The sequence below is a fragment of the Nesoenas mayeri genome (assembly GCF_963082525.1).
Source record: "Nesoenas mayeri genome assembly, chromosome: 10".
Taxonomy (NCBI): Eukaryota; Metazoa; Chordata; class Aves; order Columbiformes; family Columbidae; genus Nesoenas; species Nesoenas mayeri.
In genome coordinates, this window is record NC_137560.1 from 2,971,568 (window position 1) to 2,988,892 (window position 17,325).

A 17,325-nucleotide genomic window follows, 5' to 3' on the forward strand; every position below is an offset into this window, starting at 1 on the left:
CCACTGAAGCTTTTCTGCTGGCCAGACAATACAGTTAGTTGAGCTGATCTTATCTGAAGGAGAATGCATTTAACTGGGAAGGATCCCACCGTGGAATTATATGGACATCTAGAATTCAGTATTAGCCTGCTTATTAGAAGTAACCTTCTCCACACTAAACCTGAGGTGTGGACGTTATCTAAATGACTTTCTGCTTTGCACGGTCTCGTAGAAGTTCAGCCGAAGTACAGGGTGTTTCAAAAAGATGGACCCAATTTCAAAGCAATGTATTTCATGAGGACAATGTGTTACAATTAGACAAAAGTTTACGAACATTTTAATGAGTTATCAAGTTTTAGTGACCGTTTTATAAATGCTCTATGTTCCCTCCTTCACGGGTGGTTCGTGGTTGCAGAGATACAGTGATTTCAAATTGTATATGTATAACCATTGATCAGGGGAAGAGGAACAGGGCCATGACTTGTAGGTTTGCTACAGATTGGTATCATCTTTCAGACCCCTAATGCTAACTCTTCTTGCCACTAATTAAGATCATCACCAAGAGTTTTCCTTCTGTCACAGCCCCTTGGCACTTGTGGAAACACGTTTTTCTTCCTGGTGTCAGGAAGGAAGGGCTGCCTGACAAACAGGCGCATTGAAAGAGCACACTGAAGCATTCTGCATGAATGAGGGTAAATACAGAGTTCCAGTATTCGTACCTGAGAATCCTGCTGAACTGGTGCAAAGCAAATCACTCCCTGGGGTAATTAGATCTATACTAACAGACAGCAGGAGTCATGGAAGAACAGCTTGCCTTCAAAAGCCTTCTAAAAGATCTAATGACCCCTGAAACCATACATCTTACATTTCTTTCTCTTAGGAAGACATTTAAATAGGGGATAAATGGCAGTTATGGCTTCATGTGACCATAAAGCTCATGTGCCCCGATTTGTGGAGTAACTTCTGATGGAAGCGCCGATCCTAAATACACCCAAGAGCTCAGCCAGACTCATTGGCTGCCCAGGGCAGGGGAACACAGAGCCCCTGCCCAAAATCTGGGCAGTTGTACTATATGGCTTTTAATGGTTGACCTTTCTGAACCCTTACAGCAGCTTACTCTGTATAAACAGAGCTGCATATCTTGTCAAGGAACACGTAGTGTGTCTGTGTACATGTGAACTGAGCATCACCCGCAGCCCACATGAGCACTCTAAGCAGTCATTCTTTACCAGCTGCACTGTCCATCTGCCCAGAAGTTCTTTTCAATCATAGTCCCTAGCAAGCAATTTTGTATGAAAATGCTTATGGAGTTATTTTTGTGACTTAAAGGAAAATCAGGCAGGCAGCAGCAAGATGCCTTCCTAAAAATATTGGCAGAGAATCTAAAAACATTGCCACCAAAACTCATAAGGAACAGTGGAAAATATTGCTGGAGCGTATAGACATCGCGGAACCTGAGACACAATACGTGGGGAAGGTTATATAACTCAAAAGCCTTTCTTTAAATTGGCACGTTAAACTGATTTTTCGGAGTAATTTTTGAAATGCAGGAGGTGCTGAGCATTTTTACTGCAGCGCGGTGTGGTTCCCTGGCTCACAGCGGCATCTTCTGGCGGGCTCTCCGGTGGGAGAACTGACTCTGGGATTTATGGATTATTTAGTGTCACCAGGGATCGCAACACGTTACAGATCTGTGTCACATTAAACGAGAAATGGGGTATACATTTTACAATCACTAAATGCTCCCTATTCAAAAATTTCTCATAAAGATATTGTACTTATTTCATTTCTTTTCATTATTTTAATACAGAATATATTTTAATGTGCTGCCTTCAAGTGTATATATATATATATATATATACACACATGCACGGTCTTTAGCCATGTATATTTGCATGAGAAGATGCTTATTTTAATCAAAGGGGTTTTTAACCTTTTAATTAATTTATCTTGGTGAAAATAAACCAAAAACAGCCGTTACCCCTTTAGATCCTAATATAAATGTGGATTTAGGAAAAGCAGAAGAAAATAAACATGTATGGACCCTGCGCTCTCACATGCTGGTAGGAGGCCACGTTTGAGGCACACTTCATTCCAGCGGCATTTACAACAGTGGAGTCGATTTATCACAAGTATACAAGGATGGCATGTATTTTACAACACCGATCATGGGTTTTCCATCTTTGAATCAGAAACCCCATCAGGGTTTCTTTCCTGTGTTCTTCAAACAAGTGACAGAGATCACAACAGGGGCAGAGACCCAGAATTTAACTGCTGGTTGAAGGGTGTCCGTGTATTTAAAATAGTCGCTGTGTCATTACACAAAGCTTGGTTTATTTTAAGCATTAGAACTTGGTGTTCAGGTACTGTAATATATTAAAGATCATGCAGGAAAATAAATACTAAGTTTTTTAATATTGACAGTAATTAGAAAAGAGTGGGACCCAACATACAAATATCAAACAGATACTAAAATATTGATTGGGAAAGTTAAGATAACCGATTTTACAATGCTTCTTGAGATCCTGTACCAGTAGATGGAGCAATTTCTAAGGGAGGTACACGTGTATTGCTCAATCCTGCTGCTTATTCAGTCTCACCCATGAGCAGAACAGGTAAATAGCTCGCTGGATGTTTGCTAGTGATAAATGCCTACATAAATGCTTTTGCTTGTTAGCTGTGAATCTATCCATTAAATGAGAATGATAAAACCAAAACACCAATAAGTTCTTATCTTTCTTAGCGTGTTTTGAAATAATGTGCCAAGAACTGAACAAGTGTGCCTTTACAATCCCTTTTCAAGGGAAACTCCATGGTGACCACCCTCCAGAACTACAGGAAACATTTGATTTTGAAGCAATCATGAGGCCCTCACTATAGAGCAGCCTTTGTAAGTGCGTAGTAGACTTCTGTGAGAAACAGTTTTCTTGTCCCACAGTCATGTCCTAATCCATTACAGAGCAAACCCCAGCCTTTGGAAAATTAAAACAAAGACAACAGTAATCCTGTCGTTCTAGAACAGGCAACAGCTGCCATATGCACAAATAGACAAGGAGAGTCTAAGTCCGATCTTTCTGTTGTGTTTTAGTGCTATAATTATTATCACATAACATCCTTTTGATTTTTTATTTTATCTTATTTTTCATCTATTTTTACTCCCTGATTTTGTTTATTTAAGCTGAGCCTAATAGAAATATCTTTTCTTTGGAGGCTTTTCGTTGCTCTCCTTTCCTTTCCCGCTGTGGTGGGTGTTTCCCCTCTACCTTTTTTGTTATGATTCTCTCTGTCTCCACTTGACTCTTGTATTTGATTTCTCTGACCTCTAAATCACAACCTGTTGACCAAAGCTGCTTGGCTTTCGTCCATGTTTAACTTGCAAGGATTCTGTCTCTCTCCCCAGCAGTCATGGCCGCAGTTTATTTTGAGTAAGGACCATGTGCTAAATATAAGTTAGAATTTTTAAACAAGGAAAAGCACAGAGAGTAATTACAAAAAATCCATTTTCAAATATTCTTGATTGGTCCATAGCAGAAAAAGCTGCGACCGGAGCGGTGGGTGGGTGTCCGTCTGTCCAGCTGCTCACGGCTGGTTGTCCCGGATCTCGCAGCTCCCGGGGTGCTCCAGGCACTGCTGCTTTGCCCGCTCCTCGCTTCTCCAACACTGACCATACTATTAAGATAAAATGTGGGTTATAAGACCGTTAGAGTGAGCTCCACCTTATTTTTTCCAGACTCTCTTGTTTCAAAGCATAAATTTCAATTAGCGGATCCATTAAATGATGGATCTCTGTGGCTCGGCAAGTTCTGCAGATCTTAATTTCATCCTGTTCATGCAAGAATGACATCCCATATTAAGATCAAAATCTGCGTCTTTCTCTTCTTCTTTCTTTTCTTTTCTCTTCTTTTCTTTTCTCTTCTTTTCTTTTCTCTTTTCCTCTTTCTTTTCTTTTCTCTTCTTTTCTTTTCTCTTCTTTTCTTTTCTTTTCTTTTCTTTTCTTTTCTTTTCTTTTCTTTTCTTTTCTTTTCTTTTCTTTTCTTTTCTTTTCTTTCTTTTCTTTTCTTTTCTTTTTCCTTTCCTTTCCTTTCCTTTCTTTCCTTCTTTCCTTTCCTTTTTCCTCTCCTCTCCTCTCCTCTCCTCTCCTCTCCCTTCATCTGCCTGGTCACTTTAATACCGCTTCTCTGCACCAGATCCGCTCACATTCACCTTTCTCGAGCAGGGGTGATGTGAATATCATGTCCAGTTGTGGCCCCTCAGTTCCAGCAGGACAGGGAACTGCTGGAGAGAGTCCAGCGCAGCCACCAAGATGCTGCAGGGAGTGGAGCATCTCCCGTGTGAGGAAAGGCTGAGGGAGCTGGGGCTCTGGAGCTGGACAAGAGGACACTGAGGGGGGACTTATTCATGGGGATCAGTATGGAAAGGGGCAGTGTCAGGAGGATGGAGCCAGGCTCTGCTGGTGACAACCAGGGACAGGACAAGGGGCAATGGGTGCAAACTGGAACACAGGAGGTTCCACTGAAAGATGAGAAGAAACTTGTTGGGGGTGAGGGTGTCAGAGCCTGGCCCAGGCTGCCCAGGAGGTTGTGGAGTCTCCTTCTCTGCAGACATTCCAACCCGCCTGGACACCTTCCTGTGTAACCTCATCTGGGTGTTCCTGCTCCATGGGGGGATTGCACTGGATGAGCTTTCCAGGGCCCTTCAACCCCTGACACTCTGGGGTTCTGTGAATGATACTCAGCATCGTGCCAGCGCCTGCCAGAAACATTTCACTCCATGTGAGATAAGATTTTGCCTTTTTCACTGCACAAAAATCTTCAGTTTCTGAGCTCTGCTTTTGTGACAGGTGCATGTTATTAGTCCATAAATATTTTTGGACATTGTATTTCTGCTTCTTCTTTCTTTTTTAACTCAACTCATCAGTTTCATTCCTCCTTTAGGATATTTTGGTCCTGTAGGCTTCCAGCTCTGTATCACCTGCAGGTTTTAGTAGCACACACCTAATTTTCTGTGCTAATTTAATTCATGGAAATTCTGCTTGAGTTCCACATCCCAGTTATATCCTTCCCATTTGTTTTTATTCAATAACTGTGTGTCTCCTCAGTAGCCACTTCCTTACTGGCAACATAATTCCTGTAGTATTAGTGCTTCACCTTCTCCTGTGTAACTCGTACATTCCCGGTTGCTAGATACCTGCTCTGGAATTCTGTATCTCCTGGCTCAGCTGGTTTTGATTTCCAAGAGGCAGAAGATTTCTGACCAATATGAGCCCAGGAAGATCTTTGATTTTGACGTCCATCTCATTTTTAGTTTTTATCCCACCTGCCATCTTGCCCTTGCTCCTGTATTTATCACAATGTATGACACTTCAAACATTAATTTACTATTGACACTCCACTTAAATTATCTCAATTACCTCTCTTCTTAGCAATTACATTTTTTCCTAGTTCTCCTGTTCCTTGTTTTACTATTTATTCTTGTTCCTATATGAGATCTAACTCAGCTCATATTTTGGCAAGTCCCAATTGATCCCTCCACTTCTTGATCTGAAAAACATGGCTTTCCCTTCAAATATTGAAATACCTATGAAAAGCTTCTATCATTGCATTACAAAGAAAACCGAATGGAACCCAAGAACAACTATATGTGCTCCAACTATAGTTCCCAAAATCTTTAAACTCAGCCAAATCAAAATCAATTTTTGCTGGGACTCAGTTTAGCATCTCTTTTGCCCAAGGGCTATTTCCCTGCCAAGTTGCTGCTTTTGCTCCCACCCATTCAACATTCTTCAGACTACTCCAAATTCACGTATATATGAATCCACTCTGCATTTAGATAAATACACAAGGTAGAAAAAGAAGTAATATCACTGATCAAACGCTAATACAACATGCTCTGAAGAACAAACAGTTCTTTTCTCCAGTTCTACCCCTAACATTGGAAGGAGGCTATTTCAGGTAAGCATGGAACGGAGGAAAGTGCTACAGAGACATCTGGAGACACCCATCTCCTAGACAAGTAGTGGGGTTTCTGCTCTGGCTATAATTAACTTAGCCAGTGTTCTTACAGACCATTATGCAACCAGAGCACCAATGGTTATACCCAGAGTTGAGAAATCGCTATAGTACACTTGCAGCATTCATGTGGCTTGGAGGTTTGTTGTATTTTTTTAGAATAGTTATATAAACAGTAAATCCCCTTTGCACAGGAGAGATTCTATAAGCAGTTCTATACAGAGTTACTATCAACATCAGCAGTCCCTTCTCTTTGGGGAATTTGGATGTGGTTCGGAAGTTGTGCTCCATAAAATGAAAACCGAAAGGGCCCCTTACGACAGCAGTACCACACCTCACTTAGGTAATCATAACCATACTAAACACTGTAGTTTCTGCTTTCTGTTCTTCCAATTTTACTCGTTAGCCCTGGGCATCCAAATAAGAATCTGTTCAGGGTCACTTTCAGTGATACATGCTGCATTCTAATCCGTGATTCCCGTAGTGTTTGAACTAAGCTATAGGTGAGTTTGTAAATCGCGGTGCAGTGCAGGAAAACATGTTTGTACTAACAGAAAGTAGGAGGGTGAGCTCCTAGGCTGGGCAACAAAGGGAACAAGAAAAAACCCAAGAGGCGTGAGTACATCTGCAGGACAGGTCTGGTCCAGCACCGCTGTTCAGAGAGACCGTGTTGCCCACGAGGAGCGAGCAGCACTTACAACTCCGTTGGCACACCACCCTGCAGAGGTGAGAACTAACAGTCTGGAGTTAATTTGCCAGCAACTGGTGCTTTAGAAGAAGCCTGGATTTTATTAAAGGCCTTGGCTCAGGACAGCAAACAAGACTGGTTCAAAGCTTGGCTTTAATATCAAGTATCAAGACTGTCTGAAAGAAAGACTCTTGAAAAGGACTGGATTACTACAGACCATTGAAAAACCATGAGTAAGATTTCTCAGTTAGGAATGTAGTGCTAATTAGTCTTTTTGGGTCAGCCTGGGTGGGTTGGCTAATTAGCAAAAGTAATATACCCATGTGATTGGCCTGGAGTGTGGGTGAGGTTCCTGGAAGCACCAGGTGATAGCTGGTGAAAAAAGGATGTGTGGGTGGTAAAACCAGGACAGCTGCAGTCAGTGACTGGCGAGGGGAGGCACATCTGCAGCAGCAAACACACGCGGGCCCTCGGCTCTCAGAACAGTTGAGGTAAGGGTTAGCGAGCTTCTGGAGGGTTTATTGAGAGCTTAATTTAGGATAAAATAATTTCTTTGTAAGATGGAGAGATACGCAGATTGTGTAAGTACTGATGTTGTCACGTCAGTTAGGTGGTGTGTGCGATAAAACCCAAGACCATTTTGGTGCAAGAACAAATGGCAGGTTTGCCTCAGCCTCAAGGCATGGAGGAGACACAGGCCCTGCAGATGTTGTTTTAACGCTCAAGTAGATGAGAATTTAAATTGCCAGCCAGATAAAAGACTAGTCTTACCTACATAACTTTTTTGTTTTAGTAGCAAAATAGCAACACTCACATCCTCACTAGTCCTCTCGTGCCACTTGGGATAACAACATAGAGTGGCTCACGGTCCTTTGGAAGGCTAGGAAGTCTATCGCATGGTAATTGTAGTAATGTTCCTTATAAAATAACACGCGTGCTTTCTAACAAAAGCCACATATCTGTTTGGTCCTCCAGCAGAAACTCTCGGAGGTCCTGGAGCCCCAGGACTTAGTTTTGCCCTGAGGGACGCGCTCCGTGTGCCCGAGGCAGAGCCCCCGAGGCGGAGCGGGGCCGCCCCGGCGCCGCGGGGCGAAGGTGCCGCTGCGGCACAGCAAGCGCCAGGATGTGAAACGAGCCAGCTCCTCCAGGGCAGCTTTTCAAGGTTTCCACCCTGGGCTAATTTCCCCAGTATCCAAGGAGTTACTGATGTAAATGCACATTGTTCCAGTGAGCTCCAAGGCATTATGTGAGTTATACCACAAATACTTAATGTTACTGAAACATGCATAGGATAGAACGTCGACTTTTACATGTGGTTCAGCAAATTAGAGGAAGGAGAAAAACAAAACAGAGAAGACTTTAACCCACACTAAAGCCCTTTAAAATGTTCTGGTGGCTGTGTCTTTCCTTATGGAATTCTCTTTTCTACATATCCTCGTCCTTACAATGACGCTATGTAACTGGGGCAGTTAATATAAGGACCAGATTTTGCCTCATTTTGTCCGTATCGTTTTCACTCCTTGTCTGGTTTCCTGCAGGTTGGTAACTCTGAATAATTAGAGTTTTAGGCCTGTCCTATGTCCTTTTAGTTAGGTGGCTACAGCAGACAAAGCAATGTGCAACAGCTGTGTATGGTGGAGTGGTGTTGTTTTGAAACGTTTAAGAGTGTAACTTCTAGATCGCTATGCAGGAATTCACGTCACTATGAGTAAGATTTATTTCTATAGTTCTGAGATCAAATACAAATCTATCAGGGAAAAAAACAGTAAGTTTGCAAGAAACTTCAATTAATTTTCTATTTACTATTTAATGCATTCTGGGATTTTTCCCTCTTGACAGATGGCAGTTTCATTTCTGGATCCTTAAGAAAAACCCCAAGCTATTATGCCTAATGATTTACCATATTTCACTTTTCAAAATATTAGAGATGGGCCTAAGACAAAGTTTGGACTCAAGTACTTATGTTCCCAGAGGGTGTTCTGCTCCAAGGGTTTGGTTCAGGCCCATCTTTTCCTCTCGACAAATACACATTTGAAAAGGACATTGCCAAATAAATCTGCTGTTTTGAAAAGTGAAGTATCACATGTGTTTCTAATAACATGTCAGATGGAGTAGCATGAAGTAATTTCAATTATTTTTATTATTTGTCTGTGGCTTTTGCTTCCTTCTTTCATTTTGCTCAGCAAAACAGCGAAACTAGAGGAGTCCATCTCCCTCCCCATTTACACTCAGCAAATCAAAGGGAAACTACCACTGGCAAAAACACCCCTGCTGCGCTAGTGCTTCCAGATACAACTGAATGTAACTAAATATCAATTATTTCTTACATTACACGCAGGTATCTGTCAAAGTCCATTTTCTATTCAGTCTGTCCTAAAAAAAGAGAGCAGATGCAACGAGGTACAGAAAAGTCATTTGAGGTGCTGGGAACTGAAGGAGACCGTACCCAACGGGAGGGAAGACTGGAGAACACTCCTTATTCCCTATTTCATGATCACAGGCTGCTAGGGGAAAACAATCTTTCTTAAGAACTCAGCTCAGTCCAGGATTCATATATCATGTCAGACAGCAACTGCATTCGAAAAAGTTATCTGGAAGAAATTAAAAGTATCTGTTCAGCCCCAACCAATAAAGAGATTTCTAGTGAAAATAAAGACAAATTAGTGAAAAATTGGGACTAAGCTACTCTAATACTTTTCTCTTCTGTTTTCAAATGTATTTTCCAGAGCGGATCACTAAAGGAGCCAGAGCCAAACAAAATCCCACCTCAGCGACCACCACCTCAAGGTTGTTTACAGTACATTCTCGACTGTAATGGCGTTGCAGTAGGACCAAAACAAGTCCAGGCTACTTAGATAATTGAGACTAAATGCAAGGGGTAAAGCAAAAATGAGAAACAAAAACAAAACCGAAACACACAATCCTAAAAGCGAACATAGCAGTTTTGTTCAGTTTTCGCATTGTTTCAGTGCTGACCTGGACTGTGTTTTTTCTATGCAGTGTCAACTATACCGTCTGGTTGTTTCCTTGTTCTGTCTGTGCGTGTAATGCTTACCGACCTTCCTCTGTAAAACTTGTGACTTCAGGGCTGATGTCAACAGTGTACAAAGAATGTGCCTCTTTAGAGCCCAGTGCAACTGTACATTATGGATGGTTAGACAGTATTTTGGAGTATTATATATCGTTCAGTAAAACACCACCAAGGTTCAAATCCGAATACTTTGGCTTACTCTGTGAGTGTGCACACTGTACCCATAGCCTTTATTTTTTGTGCGTGTGCATGACTAATAGGTAGGTGATCCAGATATATTTTTAAAAGTCTAGATTAGAATTTGCTAGTGAGGCTTTTTATTTATAATTTTATAAAGTTTGTTAACATTTGAGTTTTACTTATACACAAGTGGAAGTCTAATATTTCAGTGACTCCATAAGAGACAGTTCTTCCCAAGGAATATTTAAAGTATCTTCTATTTTACATACTGGTATTCATATTTTTAGTAATGCTGCATTAAATTATTCGCTACAAAGCTATGTAAATGGGCCACCTATGTGCAATATCTCAGTGAAAGTGTGAGTATTTAATGTATCCTATTTCAAGTAAGTAGTACCTTTCGTTGTCGTTCTGAATTAGAAATCCATGGAGATTTTTAACGAAGACTCATGCAAATGCTTTCAAAAATCTTATACGTACCTAAGAGTCAAATCCCAGGTTATTTGGTGCAAAGTACCTCAAGGACTGTTAAACTTCCCGTAGGAGCTGGTTTCTTTCAAGTACGGAGGTGTTAGATGGTCGACCAAGGTACCTTTGGCCAGCAGGGGATCTTGCCCTTGGATTAGAATGCAAGAAAAACTGTGTCAGCAGTTTTCTTTACCAACTCAGGTCTACTCTTTTAAACGTAGAAACACCCAGATAGCTACAAAGAAAATACAGTCCTGGCATTATCCACATAAATAGGGTTTGTAATAGTTGCTTGAAATCAAACATGCAAAAAAAACCCACAAAAACTCGAGCTGCCTGACAACTGCCAGGTAAATTATTGGTGATTTTTGCATAAGCAATTTATAATGTAATATTACAAGAAATACACAGCAGGCAGTTAATCTGTTGTGAGAAACCTAGCCTAGAATCACAGGCTCCACAGTGCTAGCATACCATAAAGCTTAGTTGGGAGTGAGCTGCAAAGCTATAATTTTAATCTCGAATATGTACAAAGATGAGTAGTGGCCATTAGTTTAGTGCAAACAGTTTTGTTGAAAGGGAAAACAGCCTCATGTTCTACGTCTGTTTTCCCTACAAACACAGGAAAAAATTATCAGTGAGAATCATCATTCTTAGTGTTTCTTTTATTTGTACAAGCTGGCTGGTAGGATGAGAATTAAGGTATGCATTATTAACTATTTAAATGTTTGTGGTAAGTGCTGCTGTTTACTACCTATCAGTAAATTACATGAATATTTTGCTTTAGTGATCAGCATTCGTCTGGGTCAGCGATCATTCCAATGATGGCATTGGCTGTTTTGTTCTATATTGAGAAAATGCCACTTAGAATCAGGTTCACAAGTCCTTACCTCCAGCCACCCTCAAAGCGAACCAACCACACTGCCCCGGGGTGGAGAAATGAATCTGATGACTGATTCCATTTCAAGCAGTCGGTATTTCGTTGCATGCAGTAGCTGCAGTGCTCACAAGCGCTTTCACACGAGTGGGGTGCGAGGAGGCGCGGGGGCCGTGCCCGGGCGCTCCGCACCGCACGCCAGGAGCCCAGACGTCTCTGCATGCCAGCATGCTTAGGTGCGATGTTGTGGGGAGCAGGGAACAGATGTTTTACAGTGTAGGCTCAATGTTCAGTTTTGCTGAGTTCTTTTTGGTAAAAGTTTCTTTCATGATTGTTGCCTTTTGTACAACCCAGCTGCAAGAAAGTGAGCAAATGCTGGAAGTGTGACAGCAGTATATCTTTTATGTGAAATATCTTGTACAGCTTAATGTGCAATAAAAGAAAGTTATATCTGTCTTCAGTGTAAAGTTTCTGGCATTCAAGCCTGTATGTACAAGTGGGGGAAAGAAACCTTTCTGGTTTTCAATATTGAGTGAAAGGAGGCTAATAAGAAAATGATCCTTATTAAGATGTTGCAAGACTGTGTTATCACCTTCAAATATTTCCTACAAAAGTGGTTCAAATTAATAAACAATGAAGGCACATTCCTTAACATACAGTACGTGCTATTTATCTTTCTACACCACAACACACTGCTACAACTGTATTAAAAGTTACCACAGTGTTAGTACATGCTGTTCTCAGACATACACTGGAATGTCATATAGTGAGTGGAACGCTAACTATAATAGCAATTAAAACAACAAAAAAATCATGTATGGCAGCACTACTTCCACAGATGAAGCTTTTCTTTTAGGCACCTGAATAGATTTAAGTCTTTTACTTGCACTAAATGTCTGTGTAAGACTAAAAATCCCAAAGTGTTCGGAAGGTGTAGATCAGGTGTCTTCTCTAGTATTAACTGTTCAGCAAAGCTCTCGCCCTGACTGAAGCGTTGTACAACAAATCCCTCAGCGTTTCATCTTGTCCTTTCCTCCCCTTAACTCCGATGTCCCGTGTGCCTTGTCACATGCAAGAGCGAATAGTTCCAACAGCTGTCAGCCCAGAAAACCACATTCAGCCGGCTGATGTGCGATAAAAGCAGCGTGGCCACTGGTATCTGACACAGCACTTTTTCAGTGAGAAAGCAGAAAACTCCCTGTATGATGATGTAGCATCTTTCAGCTATGGGTTTCACAACCTCAGTCTCTGCTGCACATGGTAGTTTCACACTCGCTGGGGTATTTTGCTGATAGTTCCTGCTCGGTGGAGAGATCTCCTTGGTAAAAAAAATTAGTAATGACTTACTTGTGTTTCTTGTAATGTTCTTGACATATATTTCACTGAGGCATTAAATAAGTTATCAAGAGACTTGAAATTAGCCAGAAAATTTCAGGGTAAAGTTGTTTAACTGCTAGAAGAGTGAAGCTAAGAGCAGTATTATAGAAATAACTTTAAAACCTCGAAGGAACAAAACTGCAATAACTACACAGAAAATAGCTGTATTGCTGGAACAGATATTGCTGGTATATTCGGTTCTCTTGCAGCCTCTCCTTGAGCTGGGCCATCATTATATTGGGTGTAACTCCATTGATTTGATTTGAAATCAGTACTACTACTGCTGGGATAAATTGGGTAGTTCTTAGCAATTTTAGGGGCTCCAAGCAAGTTACTAATGTAGCAGCTGTGATTAGTACTATTGCCTACATGAAACTGCAGTCCGTATTAATAGAATTTTGCCTCAAAACCAGAATTAAGCACATTCAAGGATTATTTTAAAGTGTTGAATATGAAATCTAGCAAAAATTCGTTGATACTATAACGTTATGAAGTTTCTCTTGTGCTGAACCTAGGGGGCCCAGTGCAACCCCAAGGGATGCAGTCACAAAGCCAGGAGCCATTGCAGCCCCAGCGCGTGTACCCCCCCGGGCAGGCGGCAAAGCCCTCGGCTCCCCAGCCCCAGCGCCCGCCGGGACCCACCACCCAGCAGCCGCGGCCCCAGGCGCAAGGTCCTCCCGGCACCAGGTTATCCAAGGAAGCGGAGCCGCAGCCGCAGCCCCCGCCTGCTCCCCAGCCCGCGCCGCAGCCGCAGCCGCAGCCGCAGCCCGCTCCTCAGCAGAAGCCGCAGTCGCATCCGCAGCTGAAGTAAGATTCGCTTTATCCATCTTCTTTTCACCTCATAAGACAGATGTTGTTGTCGTGAGTGTAATTTGGGAGTCAGTCTGATATCCAGAAAAAAAAATGTACCTGTGTTCCCAAGTCTACAATGAGGTTCAAGCTTTTCAAAAAGCTTTTCTGTTTATGACTGGTAAGACAGTATCATTAATTATATCCTAAGCACTACACAAAATTTCATCTATTAGTTGTGCAATTTCTGCCCCAGCTAGGTCTGAAAACTCATCATCTTTCTCGTATTTGTTTTCTCCTTTTCACGTCACTGACTCATGCTCTGGGTGTGCTGCAGGGCCGCGCGCAGGGGACGTCTTATCTCTGTAAACTTTTAACCTCGCAGTCACTCGGACAACAGATCCCAGTTTCAAAAGGCCGATCTCACAAATGGCCCAAGTGAACACGCTGGCGGCCAAGCCGTCTTTCTGTCCGGCCACGCGTGGGTCGTGGTTCCTGTGGGCAGGACAGGCACAGAACCGCCGTCGTTCTCTCGGCTGCAGGGTCTGTGCTGTGCTACAGAACGCCAGAGGGATCTATAGGTTCTGTGCTGTGGTTCAGAACACCAGAGGGATCTATAGGTTCTGTGCTGTGGTTCAGAACACAAGAGGGATCTATAGGTTCTGTGCTGCATGGAGCCAGCCCTGTGCTGTGGTATAGAACATGGGAAGGATCTATAGGTTCTGTGCTGCTGCACGGAGCTGGCCCTGTGCTGTGGTACAGAACACGGGAGGGATCTATAGGTTCTGTGCTGCATGGAGCCAGCCCTGTGCTGTGGTTCAGAACAGAAGAGGGATCTATAGGTTCTGTGCTGCACGGAGCCAGCCCCGTGCTGTGATTCAGAACACAAGAGGGATTTATAGGTTCTGTGCTACTGCACAGAACCAGCACTGTGCCGTGGTACAGAACATGGGAGGGATCTATAGGTTCTGTGCCGCACAGAACTAGCCCTCCCTGTGCTGTGGTGCAGAACACGGGAGAGGTCTATAGGTTCTGTGCTGTGGTACAGAACACGGGAGGGGTCTATAGGTTCTGTGCTGTGGTACAGAACACGGGAGGGATCTGTAGCCGTGATCCCTGTTGCAGCTTAAATCCACCGCAGGGACACGGGGAAGGTCCCGGCAATGATTTGCCGGTTCTCAGCACAGCAGTCGGGCCGCGCGCTATTGTTGGTAGAGTCACAGACACATTCTCCCGCTCTTGGTAAGTACAAAGGCTGGCAGGTAGCCTTTGTTCTACCCAGTTAACACAGATCCCCCTTTTCCACCCGCCCACACTCTAATACCAGTGTGAGCCCATTCTGAATCCTCACCTGAGCACAGTTCAGTGGGAAAGAGGCATTAGGTGACAATAGGCAAAGACAACAATATTTTCCTTGCCTTCCTAGGACACTGGATTCCTTTATTCTGTTCTGTAATCTTAAAACTCAAATCAATTAAGCCATAATTTAAGTATAGATAGAGATGAGAAAGGTGGGTTTTCTTAAGCAAGATAGAAGGTCATTTATAGTTTGTAACTTAACTTGTGAACTTGGCATTTAAGAAAAACAGTTAAGAACAGGTACAGAAGAACTGTACCACGTACCGTTTCCCAGCTTGCCCCTTTTCCTTTAGTTCCGTGCTCAAATCTAGATTCATTTCTCTTTTCTTCAAATGGAAGAGAATAGTGTTTATTTAAAATACAATAAAAAAGGAGAAATTAAAGTTTCTAACTTTCAAGAAGCATTTTTAGGTCCCCACCAAGACTCAGATCTCCTGCCTTTAGGATTAACTCTATTTGCATGTGTGCTCTTTGTATTCACCCACATGCTGTTGCCTAACCTGTATGTACATGTTATTAATCTGTGAATAAATATTTAATTAGGCTACTTATTGTGTTACTAATCAAGTCAAGTGCTGCTTCCCACCCTCCCTCTTTCAGTGAGTACAAACAAACATTTATCAGTCTATTCTCATTAACACAACTATAATTTATGAAAAACCTAAAGCGCCTGTAGCACTGTTTGCTGTACATTATTAGTTTAGAGGGAGAGAAGTTGCAAACCGTGGGGAGTATAAGACAATCTGAATAAGGAAAGTGTTTCAGTTTTACTACGGCCAAAACTGAAATCCTGTTATGGGTCTGAGATAAAAATGAAATCAGTTTTACTACGGTGAACTACTTTTACTAACGCATGGATATCTTCCTAAAAAGATTATAACTCATTAATGTTTGGTATTTAAATTCAAGCCTACTTTGTAAATATTATTTTATCTGACAAGTCATGAGTTAAAGTTTTAAACCTGAGACTTTTTCCTTGTATGTTATTTTGTTCATGCTTACAGAGACTTATAACGTAGTAACATGATAAGACTAAAACCAGCATAGCATTGCTAGACTAACTGCTTATAGACAAAAAATACTATATGTGATTTGGGGATTTTAAAAGGTATGAAGTGTCATTAAGCCTCCAGGAAGGATCAAACATCCCATATAGATGTAGAGAGAAAGCACATTACAGCTTCTACAAACTCTTGCCATATACCTGATTTTTCTTTGTACGTAAGTGTTTGCAGCCTTAACAAACACAAGTATTAATCATGCCGTGGTGGGTGGTGATGTGGATTTAGCAGGCAGGCCCACTTCTTCCTCCAGTTCTAATTGATACCTTCCAGTTTACCAGAATATGGTGTTTCAGATGTGCACAAAAAGCAGTGTGTTCTCCACAGAAAAATCTCGTCCTACTTCTCAAGTCAAAGCGCAGCAGGAATGCATCCAGTATTGCATCCAACTCCATGGCTCGTGTTGAATGTCTGTTCTGTTCCCATGCAAACTGTCTCCATCTCATGGACATTTTTCCATTTCTCATAATTTGTAGGAGTGATATGTGACTGGAAGCCGGTGAGCAATGTGACCATACAAGACATGTTGTGTTTTTGTCTTGCAGCAAGTCGCAGTCTTTGACCAATGCCTTCAGTTTCACAGAATCGTCCTTCTTCCGATCGTCTGTGAACGAAGATGAAGCGAAAGCCGAAACTATTCGAAACTTGAGGAAATCCTTTGCCAGCCTTTTTTCTGATTAGCCAGCTCCACCTAACCGCGCCTACCGTATAGTCTGAACACTACGTGAATGTTACATAGGTTTTGTTTTCCCTGTGGCAGTACCTTCTCTACTGTGCTAACTGTTGTATTAAGCAATATGTTAAATTTAAAAAGAAAAAAAGACAAAAAAAAAGAAGGACTTTGATGAGATACCATTCAGGAACACATATAAAAATCTATAAAAAAGAAGGGTTCTATTACTAGCACAGATTGCCGAGTTCTAAGGTCGTTATCCATTGTAATATTGTGGCCTTACTGTGACTGAACTATATAACCCTATTTGAGACTCCTTTGTAGAACTGTGTTAATAAAGCATTGAGTAATGGGTTTCTTCTTGCTTTACCCATTTCCAATGCATTGCAATGCATGTGTATTTTGTGTGTAAATGTTTTGTACTGCAAAAGTATAGTCTTGACTTGTTCTTGCCTCCCACGTTTAGGGGGCAATTCACACTGACGTTCTTGTCAAGCCACGTAAATAATGTGAGAAATTGAAGCAGTTTCCTCCCCCTTATACAATCTCCCCATCAGCTGGTTGTGGACTTCTGATGTATCGCTGAGAGTTATCGGTACCCTAACTTAATGTCATAAATAGAGTGTATATGTACTGCTGTATCTCCATATGTCTATTTACATTTTTTTCCAAATTGTAACCATAACCGGGTTTAGTTGCAAAGAATATGCATGATGTTGCCCTTATTTTTGTGAACACCTTCTAATAAATGTAAAGTCCCATGCCTGGTTTAAAACAATGTCTTCTACAAAGCTTGTTTCAACACCGATATGTACTGTCTGGTTTGACTGATATC

At 41.8% G+C, this 17,325-nt stretch overlaps 1 protein-coding gene across 1 annotated transcript in view; it reads left to right on the plus strand.

Moving 5' to 3' along the window:
* Positions 1 to 16,944, plus strand: part of SYN2 (synapsin II) — a gene marked incomplete at its 5' end in the record, with an annotated part of 176,152 nt that extends 159,208 nt beyond the window's left edge. The window contains 3 exons of the mRNA XM_080350370.1: positions 9,402 to 9,462; positions 13,124 to 13,415; positions 16,363 to 16,944. Of these exons, the coding sequence (XP_080206496.1) occupies positions 9,402 to 9,462; positions 13,124 to 13,415; positions 16,363 to 16,498 (489 nt within the window). The 3' untranslated portion in view covers positions 16,499 to 16,944. The remainder of the gene's footprint in view (positions 1 to 9,401; positions 9,463 to 13,123; positions 13,416 to 16,362) is intronic.
* Positions 16,945 to 17,325: the final 381 nt, after the last annotated feature.